The sequence below is a fragment of the Osmerus eperlanus genome, chromosome 1 (assembly GCF_963692335.1).
Source record: "Osmerus eperlanus chromosome 1, fOsmEpe2.1, whole genome shotgun sequence".
NCBI classification, from domain to species: domain Eukaryota; kingdom Metazoa; phylum Chordata; class Actinopteri; order Osmeriformes; family Osmeridae; genus Osmerus; species Osmerus eperlanus.
Window position 1 is genome coordinate 23,537,586 of NC_085018.1, and position 23,218 is coordinate 23,560,803.

The 23,218-nt window shown below is 45.5% G+C and overlaps 4 protein-coding genes across 5 annotated transcripts; 1 reads left to right on the plus strand and 3 right to left on the minus strand.

Moving 5' to 3' along the window:
• Positions 1 to 498: 498 nt before the first annotated feature.
• tbc1d20 (TBC1 domain family, member 20) lies at positions 499 to 6,277 on the minus strand. The gene is made up of 8 exons (XM_062471133.1): positions 5,836 to 6,277; positions 4,664 to 4,849; positions 4,311 to 4,391; positions 3,731 to 3,917; positions 3,389 to 3,490; positions 2,435 to 2,576; positions 2,172 to 2,347; positions 499 to 1,989 (listed from the first exon to the last, which is right to left on the minus strand). The coding sequence occupies exons 1-8, from the start codon at positions 5,891 to 5,893 to the stop codon at positions 1,722 to 1,724; spliced, it is 1,200 nt and encodes a 399-aa protein (XP_062327117.1). The 5' UTR covers positions 5,894 to 6,277; the 3' UTR covers positions 499 to 1,721.
• A 118-nt stretch (positions 6,278 to 6,395) lies between these two features.
• rbck1 (RanBP-type and C3HC4-type zinc finger containing 1) lies at positions 6,396 to 13,022 on the minus strand. Of its 2 annotated transcripts, none has more exons than XM_062471154.1 (13): positions 12,862 to 13,022; positions 12,207 to 12,245; positions 11,856 to 12,000; positions 11,504 to 11,600; positions 11,037 to 11,235; positions 10,562 to 10,677; positions 9,983 to 10,156; positions 9,447 to 9,607; positions 9,015 to 9,126; positions 8,675 to 8,854; positions 8,466 to 8,564; positions 8,073 to 8,216; positions 6,396 to 7,618 (listed from the first exon to the last, which is right to left on the minus strand). In XM_062471154.1, exons 2-13 carry the CDS (start codon positions 12,235 to 12,237, stop codon positions 7,538 to 7,540), a joined length of 1,539 nt encoding a protein of 512 aa, XP_062327138.1. In that variant the 5' UTR covers positions 12,238 to 12,245; positions 12,862 to 13,022; the 3' UTR covers positions 6,396 to 7,537. The 2 variants fall into 2 exon arrangements, with proteins under 2 accessions (XP_062327138.1, XP_062327129.1); XM_062471145.1 differs by having other exon boundaries at positions 12,207 to 12,266; positions 12,862 to 13,021.
• A 1,680-nt stretch (positions 13,023 to 14,702) lies between these two features.
• maf1a (MAF1 homolog, negative regulator of RNA polymerase III a) lies at positions 14,703 to 17,956 on the plus strand. Its single transcript, XM_062471182.1, has 7 exons — positions 14,703 to 15,477; positions 15,691 to 15,819; positions 16,117 to 16,285; positions 16,388 to 16,509; positions 17,350 to 17,469; positions 17,570 to 17,653; positions 17,774 to 17,956. The coding sequence occupies exons 1-7, from the start codon at positions 15,395 to 15,397 to the stop codon at positions 17,793 to 17,795; spliced, it is 729 nt and encodes a 242-aa protein (XP_062327166.1). The 5' UTR covers positions 14,703 to 15,394; the 3' UTR covers positions 17,796 to 17,956.
• Positions 17,957 to 18,690: 734 nt separating this feature from the next.
• On the minus strand, positions 18,691 to 22,479 carry trib3 (tribbles pseudokinase 3). The gene is made up of 4 exons (XM_062471167.1): positions 21,813 to 22,479; positions 20,763 to 21,059; positions 20,239 to 20,531; positions 18,691 to 19,994 (listed from the first exon to the last, which is right to left on the minus strand). The coding sequence occupies exons 2-4, from the start codon at positions 21,057 to 21,059 to the stop codon at positions 19,508 to 19,510; spliced, it is 1,077 nt and encodes a 358-aa protein (XP_062327151.1). The 5' UTR covers positions 21,813 to 22,479; the 3' UTR covers positions 18,691 to 19,507.
• Positions 22,480 to 23,218: the final 739 nt, after the last annotated feature.

Consider the following 23,218-nt stretch of genomic DNA (forward strand, 5'->3'; position numbering starts at 1 on the left):
CCCTCTCCCTTTTGATCATTGTTCATAGATCATAGTTTGGTTGTTTGTAAAAGCCCTACACTATCAACATAAAATATTATCTACATTGGTTCAACAAGGTCAATAAAATAAAGTAAATAAAAAATACATTAAATGTATATTAAAAACGAATCAGTGACTGATTTATAGTAGGTATAGGACAGAACCAGACAAAAAAACAAGTCTTTGCGGCTCCAGGGAATTCCGGAAGCAAAATACAGCGTCTTCTCAGGGGCTTCTCGTGACTGTTAGTATTGCATCATCAGCCGTTGGGGTTTTACCAACATATGTCACTGTCTGCCACCTAACAGGCAAGGCTAAGGAGACCCTTGGGATGCTACCCGCGCGGAGACCAGTAAACCAAACAATGTTATTGTACGCCCAAGGAATCGTGACTCAAAGCAATGGCCTTAACAATACCAGTCAGATTTGTCCCATGACCTTATACCTAGAATTCAAACACCACAAAGAACACAGGGAATCCATCCTAAGTCGTTTATTATAATTGTACATCTTGTCATTTTCTAAACATTTTTTACAGAAATTAACATGAAAGGCAGATTTAGTGCAATGATAATAAAACCAATGAGATAAACCCATTTCAGTGCAAAAACAAAACACCATCTACAGCAAATAATACTGAATAACTTGTTATATTTATTGACTTGAAACTATGCAGGCACCAGAGTATCTTTCTTTCAGCCTCAACAACGTCCATGTTTGTTGTTCTGTGGCAGGACCCTCAAATCACTGTCTGCAGGTCAGGCAACAGGAAGTGGACTACAAGAAGACCAGGCCATCCAGTGATTACAGCTGTGGACGTAGGACGTAGACAAGAATGAAGTTTCCTTACATTGTTATAGAGCTTCATACTCGAACGACAGTCTACAATTGTGCTTCAGAGAGAATTCATGTGGGACTTCCCACAAACAAGCCTCCCGCCCCCTGCCCCCCCAAGACCCAGGGGGAAAACCTTAATGGTAGGCTATAGAGCAAACATAAGGGTGATATCTGAACTTCTGAAGCACACACTTCAATCCCTAAGGAAACAGGAAGAGGACACCTGTCTTCAGTCACGTCACACAAACCCCTTTGTTGTTTACATCTGATAGTGTAGTGGTTGTAGATATCAATAAATAACTTCTTAAAAGGATATATGGATAATCATGATGAAATTAAGTGCTAGAAATAAGGAAGTGTGATTCATTTAATGGTGTGTATTTGGTCTCAGTACAGTGATCGCAGAGTGATGAGAGAGACGGAGCGAGAGAGGTAGAGAGAGAGAGAATGACTGCTTCTGAGATCCTGGTTGAAACAGAAAACAACTCTGTCCATTCCTAACCTTCCCATGCTCAAGCAGGTAGACGTACGCCCGCAAGCACTCATGATCACACACATACATACATACACAGACACACACAGACAGCAAACACACTCACATATATGTTTCATACGCTCACTAACTCTCTTTAAATTGGCAGTTCAAAGTCCATTCCCTGCCAAGGTAGTCAACAGAATTAGCTCTTAACCATGGCATCGTGGGCGCTAAACCGTTCTGCATTCAGAGTCCTGGAACCCCCACCAGCCTCCCTCCACCTTCCATCTTTAAAGACAACACAAAGTTAGAGCTCTACAGCGCCTGCTGGAGTCAGGTTAGGGTGGGTGGTGAGGGGGAAGGAGGCGAGGGGAGGGGGGGAGGGAGGTCAGGGGAAGAGATGCAGGTCCAACTTGGGGGCCCACTCCAGGGCAGTGTTGACCACAGCAATGGCCGCAGCCCCCAGGGCCACGGTCAGTCCCATGACGGCCAATCGGATATAGCGCCTGGTGGCAGAGGGCTTGACCACTGCCATAGGCCCCGCCCCCGAGCTCTCCAACGCTGCCTGCTTCTCGCGCCGTCGACGCCGTAGCACCGAGTCTGGTCGCTGCTGCTCCGACGCCAGGGCGAAGTCTTTAAAGGTGGAGGCAGCCGTCCTGGAGAGTGAGACAGGTAGGTTAGGGAGCAATGGAGGGGGGTATGGAGGGTGGTTGAATGAAGGGAGGGGGCAGGTTAGGAACAATGGAGGAGGGGAGGGGGGGGCAATGTATGGAGGGAGGGAACTAAAGGAGGACAGAGTAAAGGCCAGGAGTGTGAGAGGGTGAGGAGGAAGCCTAACTGTTGGCTGGCGGCCTCCCTGGCGAGCTCTGAGGGGGGGAACTGAACGAAGAGGTCTCCAGCTCGGCTGATGAGCGTCTCGTACGGGAGGTCCTGGGGAATCTGAGACAGCAGGTGGTGGACAGACGCCATGTCACACTCACAGTCCAGCACTTCCTCCTCGCGGTGCAGCACAATCTGGAAGACACACACACACACACTTCGTAAGACACAGACGTGCTTGAAGACACACACACACCACGATTCGTAGCAGCACAGACTCACCACAGCAGCAAAGTAGATGGGCATGAGGGGGTGGCAGGCCAGGAAGAAGTCGTACAACCGCACAACGTGTCTGAAGTCTGACAGGACGTGGCCGAACCAGGTGATCAGCCAGCTCAGGGCGAAGATGGTTCCCACCTCTGCCCTGGGACACACAATATACCGGATACAGTCAAGACAGATCTATGGGAAGGTTCACACAGGGTCAAAGGTCTGTGGTAACATTCAAAGACTTTTGGAAAAGTTTGATCCAGCGGTTTAATGGAAGTCAAACTGATTCTAGTGCTACGTTCCCACCAAACACATTTTTCATGCGGCGAGATTACATGTAGAGTCAATGCAAACATGCGCAAATTCGCTATTCACGTCTCACATCTTTCACTTGAGTTGAAAATTGGGGGGTAACATCTCAGGGTTAGGGTTAGAGATTCGCACGAATAAACACAAATGAACGCAAAGCGAAAATTTGCTTAACCCTTGTGTTATCTTCGGGTCATTCTGACCCATCAGTCATTGTGACCCACCGTCGTATTGCGACAGATTTACTGCATACAAAGACAAAGTGAAGCATTTTCTTTTAACAGCTAGGCTGTCTCAGACCCCCCACATTGCAAAGGTTAAAAGAAAATTATTTTAATTTGTTTTTGTATTGGGTAAAATTGGGTAAACACAACGATGGTTCATTATGAACCTTTGGGTCATGTGACCCGAAGGCAGCACGAGGGTTAATTCGCTTCGCTTTTGGTGTGAACACAGCACAAGGTCTGTGGTAACATTCTTAGAATTGTGGTAACAGTTAGATTCTGAGGTCTAATGGAAGTCAGACAGATTCTACATTCTGTGGCAACATTGTAATCTAAGATCTATGCCACAGATTTTTTTATGTTACCACAGACGTAAGAATCTGACTGGATCGCCTTGGAATCTGGGGGAAAGTAAGGCGAGCTGGCTACTTACTCTTGCATGTAATCGTGCACCTCCGGGTTGACCCGCTCGATGATGGGCATCAGGTAGTTCAGGATATGTTTCGTGTTATCCATCGTGGGGTCCATGAAGTCCCTGCCGATCAGCACCGGCATAGAGCATATCGTTATAGTCTCAGCAGAAGGTAGCCCATTTATATGGGATGTCAACAGCATGCAGAATGTGGTGCTAATATGCTCAAAGTGCAGAGGCTAATGTGTACTGTTAACACTGGCATGTAGAACAGAGCAAGTGGTGTGCATGCGATGCACTAGGAAGTAGTGTCCAAGGAAGTGTGTAAGGTGTTGTGTAGTAGGGTGTAGTGTGTAAGGGTACCTGAGGTGATGAGTGGAGAGCTTCTCAACCAGCGCGGTTGCTAGGCGCTCTCCCAGGACCAATAGGAAGGTGACAACAATGTCGTGGTAACCCTGGTAGTAGTGCAGCTGTGGGTTTCTCTTCAGAACTCTCAGGATTATGTCAATCAGCTCCTCCTGCAGGCCCTCGCGCTGTTCATCAGGCATGCCTGCACACAGGGTCAAAGGTCAACCCTGACCCTAACCCTACTACTGCATGCCAGGGGGTTTGAGGCAACCATGTGAAGGCAGCGTGGCTTCTCTAAGGTAGGGTAAAATACTGCTTAACAATCCTACAACTCCAGTATCCGACAACATGTTATAAGTTATATTAAGTTAAGTTATATTATATTGTCTCAGCTTACTTACCCTTAAGTCTATTTTTGGGTGAGTACATTGAGACCAAAACCAGAGTCAAATTCCTTGTAAGTGTATACATACATGGCCAATAAAGTTCTGATATTCTTTGAACTTGACTCCATCAAGTGGCACAACTCTGTATAACTACTGGGAGTTAGGATTGGGTTGGGGTTAAGGTCAGAGTTCAGGGTTAGGATACTCACCTGGAGGGAACCTTCGTAGCGAGCGCTGGACATCCAGAAGGACCTGGTTGTAATCCTTGTTATTCTCCCGCTCAACCACCTCTGAGGGCCAAAAGATGCTACCGTCTTAGTATCATGTACGTGTCTGTTTGTTTATATTGATGTGAGATATTCTCTTGTATATCTCTCATCATCAAATCAAAATGTATTTGTATAGCCCTTTTTACACGCAAGAATGTCACAGAGGGCTTCACATACGCCCATAGAACTGCCCCTCACATCTCTAGCCTGTGTGTAATCTCTGGCCTGTGTGTAATCTCTGTCCTGTATTTGTCATCTCTGGCCTGTGTTTCTGAGGTATCTGGGCTCCTCACCTGGTTTCTCTGGCAGGTTTTGGGTGGGCACGTTAAGAAGGCGTGGCCAGACCTGACAGCGGATGTTGTCGGAGAGTAGACCTCCTTCGCTGATGGCCATCCTCCTCAGAGCTGCCACATCCACGGGAGTCACGTTCAGAGCATGCGAGATGTCCGCCTCCTTCCTCTTCCTCCGAGACTCTCCGTCTGCCGTGAGACACGCGCTGCCGGTGAAGACGCCATCCAACTAACCGTTCAACGGCTCCCTCCCTGACAGTAGCTAACCAGTACAGCCGCAAGCGGCACTAATTTACCGGGTCTACGGATAAGAGCGTCTGCTAAATGACGAAATGTAAATGTCTACACCATGTCCTGGCCAGTGGGTGTGACTAATAAACTGCACGGCTGCCTACCAAACATGACCCTCCATCCTCCCAAATCATGTTAAGTCTTTCGTATCAACAAGCAGCACACATAGACCTAACACTGTATACTCTGATTAGGTTAGCCAATCTTAAGATTTAGGGAATGTGATGAAATACTCAACCTTTCCCCTTGATTGTGAAGCAATCTCTCCCCATTCGCGTTATACTTTTTTTAAGTAGCAGCAGATCGTCTGAGACACAATTATGCTTCTTATTCTATCAGAATATTGCAGTTCCGTTGGTCATTTGATTTGATCGAGTTTGTCTCCTGTCCTGACCAGCTACACTTCTCAACCCAGTAACGTTACTCACCAAGTCTCATCTTCACCCTAACTGTGTCCTAAAGTCAATCTAATAGTGTATCAGGGAACTTAAATTAAACTGCCGTAGAGTCCACGTCACCAGGCAGACATCATTTAGCCGTCAGTAAACAATTTGTCTAGCAGATTTACATTTTTAGTCTGTCCTACTGTAGTCTATCGATATAGAGAGTTGGCTATTGAACAGTCAGTGTACTAGCTTGTCAAGGCATCTTGAAATTCCGCCTCACCGTGTGGAATACCCATTCCTCTTGTGTAAACGGCAACATTGACATCCCACGCAGATTAGGTAGCTACTGTACCAAGCTAGTCTATTAGCACGACAACTAGCTGGGGAGCTGCTGCTAGCAAGTAACAACATTAGCTAGCTATACTACAGTAGTCTAGCTACTATAGCCTATAGCTAGACTACTAGGTGGTATTTTTAGCTTGATATAGCTTGACTTACCGTGTCTTCCAATTCCATTTAAAGGTGAAGATGCACCAGCACTTCTAGATCTCTTCATTTTCCCTCTGCTATTAGCTAGTGCAACCTCGTTACCATTTTAATGTAGTTGGATCGACGGCTAACGTTAGCCAAGTTCAGCCTGTCTGCTAATAGCAACTCCTACCCACCAACTAACGTTAGCTGGTTGCTAGCAAGGCCACGGTGGGTTGAACGCAAGCAAGCTGGGAAGCAATGTCATTCAGAAATTGACCGTATGTTATATTGCTTGCCATCACATCAAACGCCATATTATTATCAGTTTCGAAGTAGAGTGCTGTCATCTGGCGGCTACATATTCGCAATGCTGTGACGTGCTAGCTAGATAACTAGCCTGGCTTGTTTACTAGTCACGTCTGCTTTGCGAGGATCAAGGTTTGATTCCTGAGCTTACTGAAGATGGTGCTACTGATGAGGAGGCTGACAACGCGTAAAAGTTAAGATGACGTGTGGCTCAGCGACTGTAATAAACCCTTGCACGTAGCTGGTACTGTACTGGGTGTGGTAAAGTAATGTTATCGTGTAAACTCATAATTCCGTTTATTGTTCTTATTTGGTAGCTGTAAACATTTCCATTGGCACTGTCCCAAAATAGAAGAGCTCTTTACAGTTTTAAAGACACATGTAAAGTCAAAATTATGACATTTCTAGTTATTCTTTGGTAATTGTAAACATTTGCATTTAGCTCTGCACAAAATATATTTTTTTTACACCATTTTGATGTGTGATGTAGGTAATGTAATTATGAAACAGACTAAACCTATATTATCAACAAAACAAACTTGATTAGGTTTAGACGCTACATTTTAAGACACATTTTCAACACTGCATAGGTTAATCAACACACCTATTCAGCATAAAGAATCGAGTTCAAATTGACATAAATGGAATGAATACAAACAACCTAAACAATACATTCTCATTCACAACCATATTTTGTAAAATTGTACACGTTATAACAAAATGGACACAGTTCCCAACACTGGACCAGCAAACTCCTGGAGAATGAAGAAAGGTTTAATAAACCCCAAAAGAAACAAGAAAAAAAATTGTAGGGAAAGTTATAAAGTGCTTTATATGAGGAACCAAGAAACGTGAGTGTCAGATCTAACGGCCTCTTCCAGAGTGAGAACCTGGAGCCTGTGTTGTGGCTTCATTTACCCCAACAGTAGTGACCAGGGTGAAACATGATTTCTTCACCTGGACGGAGAGGTCAGCAGTTCTAGCCTGTACGGTCCTGTTGTTTTTGTTCATCATTTTTAGCAATATATTATATAACAAGTCTACCGTGTAAAAGCTTTGGGAAACAAAAAAAGTACATGTGGTAAATTGGGAAAAGCCTTTAAAAGATGAAATTCTAATTTCCACCACAGCCCCAACGACACGCAAACACATTTGATCCTGTACACAGCTATAACACCTGTATGTTAGTCTACTGTACTTCACACATTATAACAACACAAAACACCTTGTTCGTGCATACATAGAGCCATGATTGTGGTGGAAATTTGTACTTTCTTTTGAGGCTTTTCACAAACCATAAAACATCATTTTTTGTTTATTTATATTTGTCTTATAGAGAGAAACAAATAGGATAGCAGTTTCACTGTAGTACAGTGCTGTAGCCGAGGGAAACCATCTAGCACGCATGGAGAGGAGTCTGGTCTCAGTGGCAGTTCTGGCAGTTGGGATGACAGCGAGCCACATTGAAGTTACAGCCACAACCCCCTGAGGTGTCTCCTGTCCCCTGCAAGTCAACAAACACAGGTTACCTAGGCAACTCCCATAGACACTCATAAAACCCTCTGACCCCAGTTTGTTTGCCTTATATTAAAAGAGTCAATGAAGGTATGTGGCTTTAACTAAACCAGTGGTTCTTAACCCTGTCCTCAGGGAACCTCTGTCCTGCATGTTTTAGATGTTTCTTGGCTCCAACACACCTGATTCAAATGCATGTTCATTTCCAGGCTTCTACAGAGCTAGATAACAACCCATTTATTTGAATCAGATGTGTTGGAGCAGGGAAACATCTAAAACATGCAGGACAGGGGTTCCCTGAGGACAGGGGCAAGAAACACTGAACTAAACAATGATGTTATATCTGAGCTTATCCCAAAGAAAGAAGCAGGCACAGCCAGTCAGAATGCACTGCTAGGTAACCATCAGTTAAGGTCAGGTTTGGTCTAAAAGGTCAATCTTACCTTGGGTCCCCAGCGAGCCTGTTTGGTGACCCAACAGATCTCAGTCTTACACATCAGGCAGCAGATCCAATCACAGCCATCCTTTTTCTGAACTATGACCTTACACTTGGGACAGTGCATGGCCTCTCCACTCTGCAACAAGCCCTGCAAGCCAAACAATAACATGCAACAACAATGAAACCGCACTTTAACACTACAATATAAAAAATTGGCAAACAACTATATACACTACATGACCAAAGGTTAGTTTCCACCTTCCATTTTAAAACCATGACCATTAATATGAAGTTGGCAGCCCCTTTGCAGCTATATCAGCTGCCAACGTATCATATAATAACATCCATATAATATATATATAATTTTACACAAGGTTAGGGGTCAAGGGTCACGTACCTCCAGCATCTGGGTTGTCTGCTTGGCGGCATCGTCATTCTCGGCTCGGATGCGGAGGTCGTCCTGGTACTCCTTACAGTTCATATCTTTGTGGATTGCCTTCAGAGGAGAATACGGACAGTCGCAAGCCATCATTAGTTTACAAAGACTACGGCGTTTTTGGCCGTCGGTGCTGTTGTCGAAGGCGACACCAACACTCGCACACTCACCTTGCAGAGGAGGCAGTTGGTCTCGCTGCAGAGTTCACAGTTGAACTCGTTGACTTCATCTTCAAAGATGCACCAGCCGGCACAGTCAGGGGTCTTGCAGTGAAAGCTGTTCTCACTCCGAGTCTCAGCGATGCTCAGCCGCAACTCCAGGAACTTCTGGTGCTCCTCTGGGGTGAGAAGCTGTACAGCCAAGGAGGAACAAATCAGGGTCATGTTTATAGGGTCAGGTTAAAGGGTTAAGTCTGGGGCAGCTTAGGGTCGGGTGTATAAGTTCACATCAAGGTCAGGTTTATGGGGTCAGTATCAGGTCATAGGGTCAGATCAGGGTCAGCCAACTCACAGATTTTATCTCTCTGTCCTGAAGCTTGCTGTCACAGCTGTAGTTCTCGTCACCATAGGGACATGACACTTCGGCATCCATGCTGGTTACTATGGTCCCCTTCAGACACTCCCTGTTAGGGTCAGTCAATCAATCTGATGTTCAGCGAGCCTTAAGTCATCATCTCAGTGATTCGGTTTACATTATGATCATATATTTAATTTTTGTGAAGTGTACATTGCCATTTAACTACTATCCTCCACTAGTTACAGATTACATAGGAGATAGCATTAGCCAACCATCTGATCAGGACAAGTTCAGCATAGATTTATACTACTTATTAAATACTACGAAGTTTAGTACAGTAATATGTACTTTAACATATACAGTATATTACAGCAAAGTGCTATATTAAGGAGGACTTTTTATAGAGTGGTTTGGAGGATAACGCACTTGCAGAAGCAGTGCAGACATTCTCTGAGAGTGGCGCCCTCTCCTGGCAGAACGGAGTTGAAGCAGATGGGGCAGAGCACCTCCTGTGTGTTTGGGACCAAACTATGGGAGTCTGTTTCCAGAAGGCTCTGGAAGTTCCTCTGACGCTCCTCGTGCAAGACCTACAAAGGAGAAACACACAAACACAGATACACAAAATGTAAAAAAATAAAATATATACTGTATCACAAGGCTGTAGCCATGGAGTCAACATTGGGGGGGTGGGGGGGCAAAATCTGCTGGGGAGTCTGAGGGTCCCCCCCTGAAAACCTCTTACGTTTAGTTATGAATATGATTACATTTTTTATGATAATTTCGGAAAGCGTGCATGGTTGCCTGTCATAGCGTAGCACATTTATTTTTATTTTTTTGTATCAATATATTGGGGGGGGACATTTTGACCAGATTTGAATATTGGGGGGGATGTGTATCCCCCAATATATATTATGATTACGACCCTGCTGTATCATGTTATTGACACACGCCCACACACTGACCTGGTGGTACTGTAGGTTGGCCATCTCCTCCTGCTTTATTCGCTGTATCTCCTCCTGGTCTGGCTGGTGGACGTCAGGTACCTGGTACTCTGCAGGCCTCTCTCGCCCACACATCTCACAGCCTGGCCGGGTGGGCTTGTTCACATAGGTACACTCTGGACACGACCAACCAACCTGCACGCACACACACACATGGAGACGCAACATTAACACACACACACGCGGAGAAACTACATGCATAAATACACACAGAGAAACAACATACACACACAGAAACAACAAAAACACACACACAAGCGTAATTTACATTTAGTGATTTAGCAGACGCTCTTATCCAGAGCGACTTACAGTAAGTACGGGGACATTCCCCCGAGGCAAGTAGGGTGAAGTGCCTTGCCCAAGGACACAACGTCAGTTGGCATGACCGGGAATCGAACTGGCAACCTTCGGATTACTAGCCCGATTCCCTCATCGCTCAGCCACCTGACTCCCTAATGCGTAATGCATTCTAACAGTGATCAATTCCAAAGCTCATGTTCTGATAGCTGGGTCTTGGAGCAGTGAGGGGTGCTGTGCTACCTGTGGTTTGGGTGGAGGAGGAGGTGTCACGGTGGGTTTAGGAGGCGGGGTCGGCTTCTCGATGGCGTTCCCACCCAGCGCTTGGGGCTGCGCCAAGTACACAGACTCATATATACCTGAACGCAACCAATCAAGGGCAAGGATTCTGGTCAACTGCCAATTGTTTTGAGGATATTTCAACAGAGAAGCAGCTTGGAGGTCATGGATAGATACAGAAAATGTGCTTTAGAAATCTTCAGTATGAGCTGTTTGATACACAGCTAACTACTGCCTGGCTGAGTCTGCCTGGCCTTGCCACCACATAATCCACAGTAACAGTTTTGCAAAGAATCGTCAGAATCAAGAACAGGTTTCGCCAGGATTTAGTCATGCCTGAGTATTAAGGCACATGGTTTTAACAAGAACAAAAACTAAGTTGTTGTTGTTCAGTTACTTATAATTTGGCAACCACTGACGTTGCCAGGCTGTATCTTACTGTCAAGGAGTCTGTGCTCCTGGTCCTGCAGGTGGTGCTGGCGGGTGAGTTTGGCAGCGTGGCAGGACTGGATGTACAGGTAGGCCTGGTCGCCGTTCTTACAGATGCCGTGACTGTATAGCGTGTCATCGTCTCTGGTCAGACGCTTCCCTATAACCCAGCGTTGCAGGTAGGGGTGGAACCCATAGTCACTGTTGATCTGCAGGGATAGAAACACACATAGAAAGTCACATCTAACCTGGATATAAAGCTACTGTTGCCACTACTTTGTATAAGATAGGAAGTTTGAGTCACTACTGATATGTAGGAATATGAAATAAATGTATATGCTAATGTTTATAATGTATGTACAGTCCTGTTTATAGTGATGTTTGAGGGTACTTTTGGACCAGAGGAATACAGGAATATCACAAAACAACATTGGATAATCAATGCAGCACACATGGAGGAATGGAGGGAACAAGTACCTTCTCTTTCAGCTCAGAGATGGTCATGTCAACAGACACCAGCACCGTCACAGGGATGTAATTTTCTGACTGGGAGTCTCCCACCCCAACCTTCAGCCTGGACAGAGAACAGCCTGGGTTTAATAGGGACGGGGACAGCTAACACACTGGTTCACACTTCTGTCCTTTTCTCTCTCTCACTCCCTTCCTTCCTTTCTCCCTCCCCCCTTTCTCTAATATCGCATTCTCTCTCCCTTTCTCTCACAGACAAAAACACATTGCTTAAAGCACTGCTATGTGTTTGTTTTAGGCTAGGCCTACGGTTAGGTTTAGGGGTAAAGGTTGGGGAGGTTAAAGGTGAATGTAGACCTACTTTATGGCATCCTGTGGGTAGGCCAGATTGGAGACCTTGACGCTCACAGGAATCCCCAGGTCAGACAGGCGCTCTGAACATTTGTGTGCCTTTTCTCTGTCTCCACTGCTCAGAGCCTCACCAAGCAGTTGGGCAAGCTCCTCCGCTGCAATACACACGCACACACGAGCACACACAAACGCACACACACACACACAGGTCAACGCAACATGGGAAAGGGTGGACTCCAAGCTATTCAGCCCAAACATCGACACAAGACTATCAGTCTTCCTTATGCATTTAAATGACCTTTCCCCTCATTAACATGTCAACAAATACAACTGTTTTTTGAGTTCTGGGAGTGTTGCCTACCCTCTTTTAGGGAGTCCTCAGCCACTGACATCACTTTACCTAATTGAAACAGAAACAAACCTGGAATGTAAAGAGTAGTGTGAATATGGCCTCTATGCTTGTTTCTATTTACTTGGATGAAAATATGTATACTAAAAGAACACATACAGTCATGTTTTAAGGCTCTGGATAAGAGCGTCTGCTAAATGACTAAATGTAACTTGTCTGAATGAATATATACTCACATACATAAAGATAATTATATGCTTTCTGTGCTATATACCGAAACATTTGCCAATGGTCAAAGTTGCATGCATTCAGGTCCTTTAAAAGACGTTTAGGCCTATTAGGCTGTGTTGTGTTTTTTCCAGCACAGCAATGGTTTCATGAACTACTTTGATCCTTGTTCCTCTTATATTCTATTACTAGCAACTAATATCATAACTCAGACTGAAGTCAGAGGAACTATAACAGCAACGCTTCGACACCACATATTGACGTTATATGCCTTGATTATTTGAAACTATACATTCGAAACTATAAACCACTTCTGACTGGCGCCGAAGCAATAAATAGGGCGCGCGGTTAAAACCGAAGGCAGAAGTTAGGAGAAGAAAAGTTACGGCGGTGTACAGTGCAAAAAAATTACATTCACATACGGTCACAACAAACTTACCTCTTTAAACTCTTCTTCAGAACGTGTACGATCCTTTAAAGGTCAAAGGACTTGATACCTTCTCTCTCGTAAGCAATGTCATCCAAAGCAGGAAAATGGAAAGTGAAACTGGGCACGTCGTGACGAAATTATATTCGGACACAAGATCCCTATATCCGGAGTCGGGATGAAGCACAACGATTAATCAATTGCCGAGTCAGAGATATGATCCCCCCGTCCCCCCGTCCGTCCCCAAAGTACTCTCCTCACAGGTATTTTTTCATCTTAAGAAATATGTTTTTATCTCGTAATCATAGCTACGTCGTGAAAAGCAAACTATTATTTTCTAGGCAGTATGCATGCAAGCCTGTTTAGGTAGGTTCAGAGAGGTTAAAATGACTGGTAAAAGATGAAGTACTGACTACACTTTTCACTCAAGTTAGGGTAAAGAAGTGTGGGCTCTGAAGTAAAAGATTGCCATTACTAATACCTGTTTTAGTGTCACGCTGGTAAATGGACCTCACATCATTTAATACATTAATACAAAAAGACATTAAGCAGCTCGAAACTTTCTTTTTGGAAACTTATTTTGGGAAATATATTTCTACCTATCAAAGCTTTTCTTTAGAAACTGTAGTTTTTTTTTTACATTTGTTTTGTTGAAACTTTTTTGTAGAAACTGGACGAAAGGAGAGGAGAGAACAGAGAAGCTTAAAGCAGAGCAGAGTACAGTAGAGTATAGCAGAGTCTTCATCAATAGGCTACTCAATAATGCAAACATTTTTTTGTTAAACTTTTGTAGATTTCTTTTTTCAACCTTTCAACACTCATGAAAGCCGTGCATCTGATTGCACAACACCGGAAGTTTCCCGAGAGTGGCAGTTCTCTCTATATTAGACATTCTCTGCTTTACCCTTGTAAACTGTACTGTACACTGCTTCATACAGTCTATGGTCTGCTTTGTGTGCATCCTAAAGATAGATTGAGATGTAAATGAGACAATTAAACTTCTATTTGTGTAGGTGCCCTGTCTCTGGAGGGGAGAAGCCTAATCTCTTTGTTATATTGTAGGATGTGGGACTCTCTGGGAGACTAATACAACAGGAGCGGAAAGGAGATGCAGGAACTGAGAAACTCATTACAATAAAATGATGATTTCCACTGATTTGTGATCAGAACACACAAACATACATCCATACTGTATGATAAAAGTTACAGAGGGGATACAAATTATATTAGGCCGTTTTTTCACCTGATATAATGTGTATCCCCTCTGTAACTTTTGCTGTCTACCATGAGTTACAGACGGGATCCTTTAAACTCGTCATTCAAACCGTATAGTAACGATTGAATGACGAGTTTTAAGGATTTTGTGTTGACATTAACATCTGTTATTTACAAAATAAATCTGTCGTCACTTTCAAAAGTCAGGGGGCGGGTTAAAGCCTCTACCCCACAGACATCAATGGACATGTGTTCACGATCCTCGGCGAGATGATACGATGAGGCTGCAGAGTGAGACGATAGAGGATCCCTCTGGATCTAAGAGAGCGTGATGAATGGTTGAGCCTGCCTGGTGTGTAATACTGTTCATTCACCAATCAGAGGCTTTAACCCGCCCCCTGACATTTGACAGGTTACGACAGATTTATTTTGCTGCAATAATCCATGTTGAACTTGCAAAAACTACAATTAGATCTGAGAATTCTCAACGACAATCAGGCGAAAGAGACCAATTTAGCCGTCTAACTCCATAGACTCCCATTCATTCACTCATTGCCTCATGAGTCTACGGCGTTATGTCACCACCCTGTGGCTAAATGTGGAGGTTCCTTGGCGGAACTGGACTCGAGAGGAACAGGAAACAGCTTTTTTCCCTGACAGTTCCTCCTGCAAAGACCAAAACAACAAACCAGGGCTGCAGCTGCGCTGCTTATAAACACACATTTGGGTGAATAGCGACAGCAAAGGCTTTGAGAAGCCTTGGATTTCTCTTCTCGTTCTGACACTAAAGCTGGGATGAAGAATATTGAATCTAATTTCAGTCTTTTTAATGGCAGGTATTGGAAATTTCACAGTAAGAAGGAGGACATTTTTATCAGACATATAAGTGCCTTAAGCCCTCGACAAAGATCTATACCGCATCCGTAAATTGTATTTTTCGTACAACCAATGCTTTTGGAGGTTAAAATAGTCATTGTGTTGAATTGAGCGATAGCTGCAATAGTTATCCAGATAGCAAGATTCAAATAACCGTGTAGTGCGCGAGTTTACCAGTACGACCCGTTGTGTCCCGTGTGTGCAAGGGATGCACAGCAGTTATCACATTTGCGTCATTTACCAACGGGACGGCTACCGAGCTGAAGACAAAATAACTGTACGAACTTTTGAAGGAAAGTAGCCAGTGGAGCTAAAATACTCCCAAAGTGACTACCCACAAGCTTTCAGTCTGTATCCGCCTAGTGTTGATCATTTGTCCACTAGTGTCAGAATAGGTGATAGGTGTTCTGTCTTTCTGTACTCATTTGCGCGCTAATTATACTTGCGCGGCAAGATGAAACTCCTGGAAAACTCCAGTTTTGAGGCCATGAACACCCGACTCACCATTGAAACTGGAGACTGCCAGATAATAGGACGGTAAGAGGACACCAGCTCTAGCCTAGGGAAACTACTCAGTCTTGCATAAACTCATGGCTCATGGCCAGGCGTGCATATTCTTGGATGTAAACTGAGTTATGGTAACCCAGATTATCTCAACTGTTACCCTCTCCCTTTCTGTTCCCCTCTTATATCGCTCGCTCTCCTCCCCTCTCTCTTTTCTATCTTCTCTCTCTCCTTTTCTGTAAACAGGATTGAGAGCTACTCCTGTAAAATGGCTGGGGAGGACAAGCAGATGTTTAAACAGTTCTGTCAGGAGGGGCTCCCTCATGTCCTGGAAGCTCTCTCTCCACCCCAGTCCTCCGGCATCAGCCCAAACAAGTAAGACAGGACACACACACACTTCTGTCACCATCTGATTCTGTTTCTCTCACACACATAGAATATGTGCAAATACAACCCCCCCCCCCCACACACACACACACACACACACACACCACATACTTTCTATCACCGTCTAACTCTCTCTTTCAGACACACACACAATATGTGTAAATGCCCCCCCACACACACACACACAAACACAGACTTTCTGTCAGACTGTCTGACTCTCTCACACGCACACACAACCTGTGTGTGTGGCCCATACGAGCTGCTGTGCTTGTGCCCGTGCTGCAGGTTGAGCCACAGCCAGAGTGGGGATGAGGGGGAGGGTCCTCTGTCTGACAAGTGCAGCAGGAAGACTTTGTTCTACCTGATCGCCACCCTCAACGAGTCCTTCAGACCGGACTACGACTTCAGCCGCACCAAGAGCCACGACTTCAGCAGGGAGCCCAGCCTCAACTGGGTGAGGGCACCGGTGTGCACGCTATGAGCATGTAACCAACACAGACTACTGTACTAGTATATAATCCATAAGGATGATAATCCAGTAGTGTGTGTTGTGCAGGTGTTCAACGCCGTGAACAGCAGTCTGTCTGCCGCTGCAGGGGAGGAGTACAGCCGCCTGCAGTCACAGCTGTGGGAGGCCATCGACACGGAGATCTGCCTGTCTGAGTGTGACATCTACAGGTTAGCTCTGCCTGTCTGTCTGTCTGAGTGTGACATCTACAGGTTAGCTCTGCCTGTCTGTCTGTCTGTCTGTCTGTCTGCCTGTCTGAGTGTGACATCTACAGGTTAGCTCTGCCTGTCTGTCTGTCTGAGTGTGACATCTACAGGTTATCTCTGTCCGCCTGTCTCTCTGAGTGTGACATCTACAGATTAGCTCTGTCTGTCTGTCTGTCTGAGTGTGACATCTACAGGTTAGCTCTGTCTGTCTGTCTGTCTCTCTGAGTGTGACATCTACAGATTAGCTCTGTCTGTCTGCCTGTCTGAGTGTGACATCTACAGGTTAGCTCTGCCTGTCTGTCTGTCTGAGTGTGACATCTACAGGTTATCTCTGTCCGCCTGTCTCTCTGAGTGTGACATCTACAGATTAGCTCTGTCTGTCTGCCTGTCTGAGTGTGACATCTACAGGTTAGCTCTGCCTGTCTGTCTGTCTGAGTGTGACATCTACAGATTAGCTCTGTCTGTCTGTCTGTCTGTCTGAGTGTGACATCTACAGGTTAGCTCTGTCTGTCTCTCTGAGTGTGACATCTACAGGTTAGCTCTGCCTGTCTGTCTGTCTGAGTGTGACATCTACAGATTAGCTCTGTCTGTCTGTCTGCCTGTCTGAGTGTGACATCTACAGGTTAGCTCTGCCTGTCTGCCTGTCTGTCTCTCTGAGTGTGACATCTACAGATTAGCTCTGTCTGTCTTCCAGCCTGCCTGGCTGTCTGAACTGAGCAGTTGGGATGTCTGAGTAAAGTGCTCCTGTGCTGGAGTGTAAGAGACCAGAGTGTTAGTAAGAGTGTGTCTGTGTTGCGGTTACAGCTACAACCCAGACCTGGACTCTGACCCGTACGGAGAGGAGGGTAACCTCTGGTCCTTCAACTACTTCTTCTACAACAAGAGGCTGAAGAGGATCGTCTTCTTTACCTGCCGTTCTGTCAGGTCAGACACACACACACATACACACAAACTCGCACACACGCGTATACACACAGCTTGGTGAACTCACGCTTCTCTGTGTGTGTGTGTGTGTGTGTGTCAGTGTGTTCATGGCTCCGCGAGGCTCTGGTATGGGGAATGAGGAGCTGGATCTGGAGCTGGAGGAGGAAGACATGGATGAGGAGAGGTGAGAACACACACACACACACAGGCACATACACACATGCGCACATACACAGGCACATACACACATGCGCACACACACACTCCCTCTATGTGTTTTACTCGCCCTGTGTTGTCCCTGCAGGTATGGGGCTCTGTGTGCATAGTGACACCTCCCATTCCCAGACAACAGCTCCACCCTGACCCCTCTTCAGAAGGCACCCCGCCCCCCGCAGTTACACCATCCTCTTCATCCAGACAGCAGACCAGGGGGTTTCAGTCCTCGTCACTATGGGAAGTTTGGTGTTAGAATAGGAGACTTTGCTGCCTGCACTTCCTGGCCAGTGTGAATCAGCAGACTGCCTTCCTTCAGTAGTGGACTGGCTGTCCCTTCCCCTGTCTTCCCTTACCAACGCCCCCCTGCACGTTGATTGGCATGTAGGCCGTGAAGTCCCCATTGGACGTCTGTAGGCAGGATGTGATGTCATTGATTCGAAACAATATGATTTCTTACACCTGTTCCAATGAAGACCATTTCCTGTTTGTTTGAGCTTTTTTTTTGCTGTTCATGTCTTTTATTTTACCATTCCACCCCAGTTTGGATTCCACTCTGTCTACCTAGTTACTGTGATCGTCAGAAGCTAAATTGTTTGTGATGCCTTATGTTACGCTTGGCTGTTTGTGAGGTCTGATGACATTTTCATGTATCGTTTTCTCCACCTTCAACCATTCCAGTTATCCTGGCTGACCTGTAGAGAGGTCATATAAAACCCAAGTTGGATGATGTCATAGGAATGCCGGGCTCTAGACCATGGGACAAAAAAAAAAAAAAATGGCAGCCATCTTGATGTAGTTAGTATGTTTGGGAGTGGTCCCAACTGAGAAAATGTCAGTTTAATCTTAACCAGGATCCAACGAGGTGAGAACAATAATCTTACAGATTTATAGATTCACTTCTGGTTAAGGGAGTTGTGTTCCCACTGCAGCATGTTAAGCACTAGTTGAGGCTAGGGCTGTGTTCAGGCAGGACTATTTTAGAGACTTTTTGTCTATCTGAGAAGCGTAGCGCTGGGGATTGTATCATCTATGGCAGCTTACACCAGACTAGCTCTGGAAAGTCTGAGAATGTTTTGGTTGTACTCATCTGCAGTGTGTATCTGTAGTCCACATGACCCGTGTGTTTTACGTGTAATAAAGGTCTTGTACAATAAAAGGTGTTTCTTGACCATGTACCGTGCAGTCAGGCTTGTGTGTATAAAAAGTAGTTGAACCATAAACCCCCCCAAACCTTTGTTTTTTGTTTAACTTTTATTATTTTATGGTAAAAACCAAACAAAATATATACTTCCACTGATCACTGGCAGTGCGAGTATGTGCATTAGTGTGTAGTGTGGTATGTTGCAGTGTAGATTGGTGTGGTTTTTTTAACGCAGACACGGTTTCCTGTTAGTCTGAAATCTTCAGCAACAATCAGGTCACCACGTCATCTAACCAAGGCTAAAGGATCAACAGTGAGAACCTATAATCATGACACAGTGATCTCCTGTGATCTGCAGGGTTTTTGTGGTGGGAGGTCTTTGGTGACGATAAGCTCTGTAGTTGTCGAATCAGCAAAGGGAAGGGAAAAACAAGGCACTCTATTGGTTGAGTCCAGAAAGAGAAGTAGAATGTAAACAACACTGCAACAAAGGCACAGAATTTGCATCAAGTATTCCAGGATTCTGTTTGTCAGTTCGAGGTATAGGTCCAATCATTAGTTCAACAAGCAATGACACATCCCCATGGCTGGTTAGTTACCTTACCCTGTGAGGGATTTCTGCTTTATGTGTTGTCATTAGGATGACTGTGTGTGTGGTATTAGGTTGTGTGTGTGTGGGGGTTATGGGGAGGGTGTGTAAGTAGGAACAACCTGGTCAGCGCACGACCTGGACCGTGAGTGTGTGTTGAGAGACAAATGTGTTTGTGCAGTGAGGGGTGTGAATGTCTGGTGGTGTGTGTGTGTGTTGGTCAGCCAGGGGTGCAGCAGCAGTTCTGAGGCCTTCAGCCTCTCCGAGGGCGATTTACGGAGCATGCAGCCAATCAGCGACCTGGCCTGAGCTGACAACCAATCAGGAAGTGTAAAGGCCCCTCGTTGTATCTTGGTGAAGAGCGCGGCGGGTTTTGTGTCTTGAAAGGGGTAGCGTCCGACCACCATGGTGTACACACACACACCCAGGCTCCACACGTCCGACGCTCGCCCGGAGTAAAGCCCACCAATCAGGATCTCCGGTCCCACGTAGGCGGGGCAACCATGCTTGTCCGTCAGAGAGTCGTCGTCGCCATGGAAAAGGCTGGAGTCTTCCAGGTTGACGAGCAGCAGCTTAGTCCTAGAGGAGGGAGGTGGAGATGTCAGGCACTGCATCATAGCTACAATCCCCATTAAAGTAACCACCAGAACTACTACCATTATTATCATCACATACACCATTGTTATAACACACAGTCATCCTAACCATCAACAACACACACCCAACATTACTATCACCACCTCCTGACACACACACACACTTGCCTCCATCGTCAACATTACCACACACACCTGTACGGTTCACACTGGTTCATCCCACTAACCTCTGGGGGTCGGCGAAGACAAACTTGCGCAGCTTGAGGTCTCTGAGCACCAGGCCGTTGGCATGGCAATGAGCCACGGCTGCCACCATCTGGCCAAACAGGCGTACTGCCTCGACCTCCTGCAGGCGCTTACACGTACGGACGTAGGAGTGCATGTCGCCGTACGTCCTCTGGAAAAACAGGTAGGCCCGGTCGTGGCCAACCAGGACCTCCGAGATGCGGCTGATGTTGTCGTGAGGCGGCAGGCAGGCGTACGGGGTCACGACCTCCCGGTACCGGCGCAAAGGGAACACCTAATGACAACCACACACGTTAGTTTACCCGGCGCTTACCTGGCAATAATGCCAGCTAGGGGTAGTATTCTAGTGGTAACGGCTTAAATATGGTAACCTGGCAACTAAACCGGTTATAAACGGTTGCTTGAGGATATGAAGCAATTCACAAGAGAGGCAGTCAGAGAAAATGACGGGCAGACAGAGACAGCCAGGTGAAGAGACAGACAGGTATTCAGACCAGCTATGTACCTTGCAGGTGTACTGCTGTTCTGTCACTCTGTGGATGGCTCGGAAAGTCTCCGCCCCCTCGCAGGGCTCCAGCAGGATGTATGGGCCAATGCTGGACACACAATGGCTGTCAGCACACGGAGGGACGGGGCTGTGGCTGCGAGGTCTGAGGTAGGGAGCCAGGCCAGTGCAAGGGGGAGGAGCCAGGCGGGGGCGCTTGTGCTTCTGTACTTCTTGCTCGGGGTCATCAAGCCCCGCCCTCTTCAGACACAGAAGCGGAGCCGAGGTGGCAGGGGTGGAGGTCAGGTTCACACTCATCTGCAGGATTCCAACAATGACGGGATTTTCAGACATGCGTTGGAATACACATGCGCTTCGTGAAACCACCTTCATTCCCACAAATAACACTCTCATGCTGAAAGACTTAGTAGTAATGGCATTTGGTCATAGCAGGCCTACGCAGCTAAATTAAGTCTCCTATTTGTGCTAGTCATTGATGACAGCTTAATAACACGCCGAAGGGTACTGTTGAAAATTGAGTCAACAACTCAAATAATGGTGTGGTCGGTTGACGTAATGGATTAAATGAGCTGTCTTTATAAATGCATGGTACTTTCGAAATACGCCTCCGTATCCTCGTGAGTCATTTATAACTGATATGAAAATAGAAACTCCACTGACTGCAAGCTATGACGCAACGTTGCCTCACGGTAAAGATTGCGACACCTCTCTATGTTCTCAACTGGTAGGCTGCTCCCTAATAAACTTTTATAAAGAATGCATCAAAACCCTGACGGTTGTCGAACTGAAAATGTAAATATTGATCGTTTCAGATGTCTGAGGTAATAATATAAACATTTGAGTAACAACCCAACAAAAAGCAACTCTAGGCTACTACAACCAGTAGGGGGTGTCGTTTTGCATCATAATATCTCCACAGGACACAACAAAGACAATAACTAAATTTCTAGCATAAAACGCACAATGAACATTGCACGTTCGATCTATCAGTGTGTTACAAGGACGACACGTAACCCACATGATGAAATGTATTGAACAAAACCAGCTTACCTTGGCTGTTGAGTAGGCTACTATGATCCACACTGGACGAGAATGGAAGCCCAAGTTGGATGTTGCAATATTGTGTCACTTTCGGTTACGATTTACACTTCTAGTTTCTCCTCTTGTGAATAAGCGGCTCGTCTATTTGGTCGTCCAGAAAAGCGAGTTATCTTTTGAGTCTGGATAAATCAGACTATTTGTAACTAATGTGATACAATAACGGTAGCGACACCAGCCGGTGCTCTCCTGTTGATCGCCTTTGTTTCTTCTTCCCGCTGTGATGAGCCGGGTCTCTGGTCGAAGTTCTTAACTGCAACGTGGAAGCTACGAAATCTTGGTAGTAGTCAATGAGTCTTGCTTAATAATGGTGAAAGAGTTATCCTGATAAATTGTGCCTTTAGCTTGAGATATCCTCCAAGTAAACAAAAAGATTATCTGACGCTCATTTAATCACTTGAAGAAATAATCATATACTAATTGAAAATGTAGGACTGTATGCTAAATCAACATGGCAGTGTATACTAATTTTTCTGAACGGACCCTAAACCGGTATCTACTGTCTAAACTACTGATTTACAGCCACCAGTCTGGCAACTTTAAATGGTCTACCTGGCCCCAGTCCTGTCCCCGTGCCTCCAGTACAGTGAAGTATCAAAAACCCGGGGTGATGCGCGGCTCAGTTTGATTGCAACACCGTAGCTCCACCCCCTAGTCTGACGACATCAGCGGATGAACCTCGCAATAGCCTGTCACTCCGGCAGTGGAACAAAAGAGATTTAGTGGAAGTGTGGCGAGTAGTTTGCAAATAGACTATTTGAACACACATAAGTCATTCGCTGACAAAACCAGTAAGGAATTCTGTAAGGAAATGCAAGGTTGCGGGCCACTGAAAATGCTAATCAAAGTTATTGAAGAGTCAGATTTATTTTACCATTTACCAGCCTTGTAGTCAGGGATACCGATGCCCAAACAGCGCCGCTTTAGGAACACATTCTTTAAACTCTTCTGCTGTGGTAAATGACCCGTCGGCTTCAGGGTTAATAGTTTTACATAACCCAACAACAATAAACACCATGTAAAAATAGTAAGAACGAACTGGTGCTACGCGATCCAGCCAAAATGTTTGACAAAACTGAATTGTGAATCAACGGTAGAACGGGTTACAGCGACTGGTTACAGCGACTGTTACAGTAGCTTCACAGACAGTCCATGAAGGTCATGTCTGCAAGACTAAGACATTTGATACCACAACATGTTCCCTTATATGGTCACAGACAGGGGATGCCCAGCTCTTTGCCACTAACCCTTCTCGAAGACGTGTTTGACCTTGAAGTGTTGATCTGTTGGAATTTGTGGAGCTCCAGAAGTTTCTTGGAAGAGATACACAGAAGTTACCATCAGCTATTCTAGTGTGA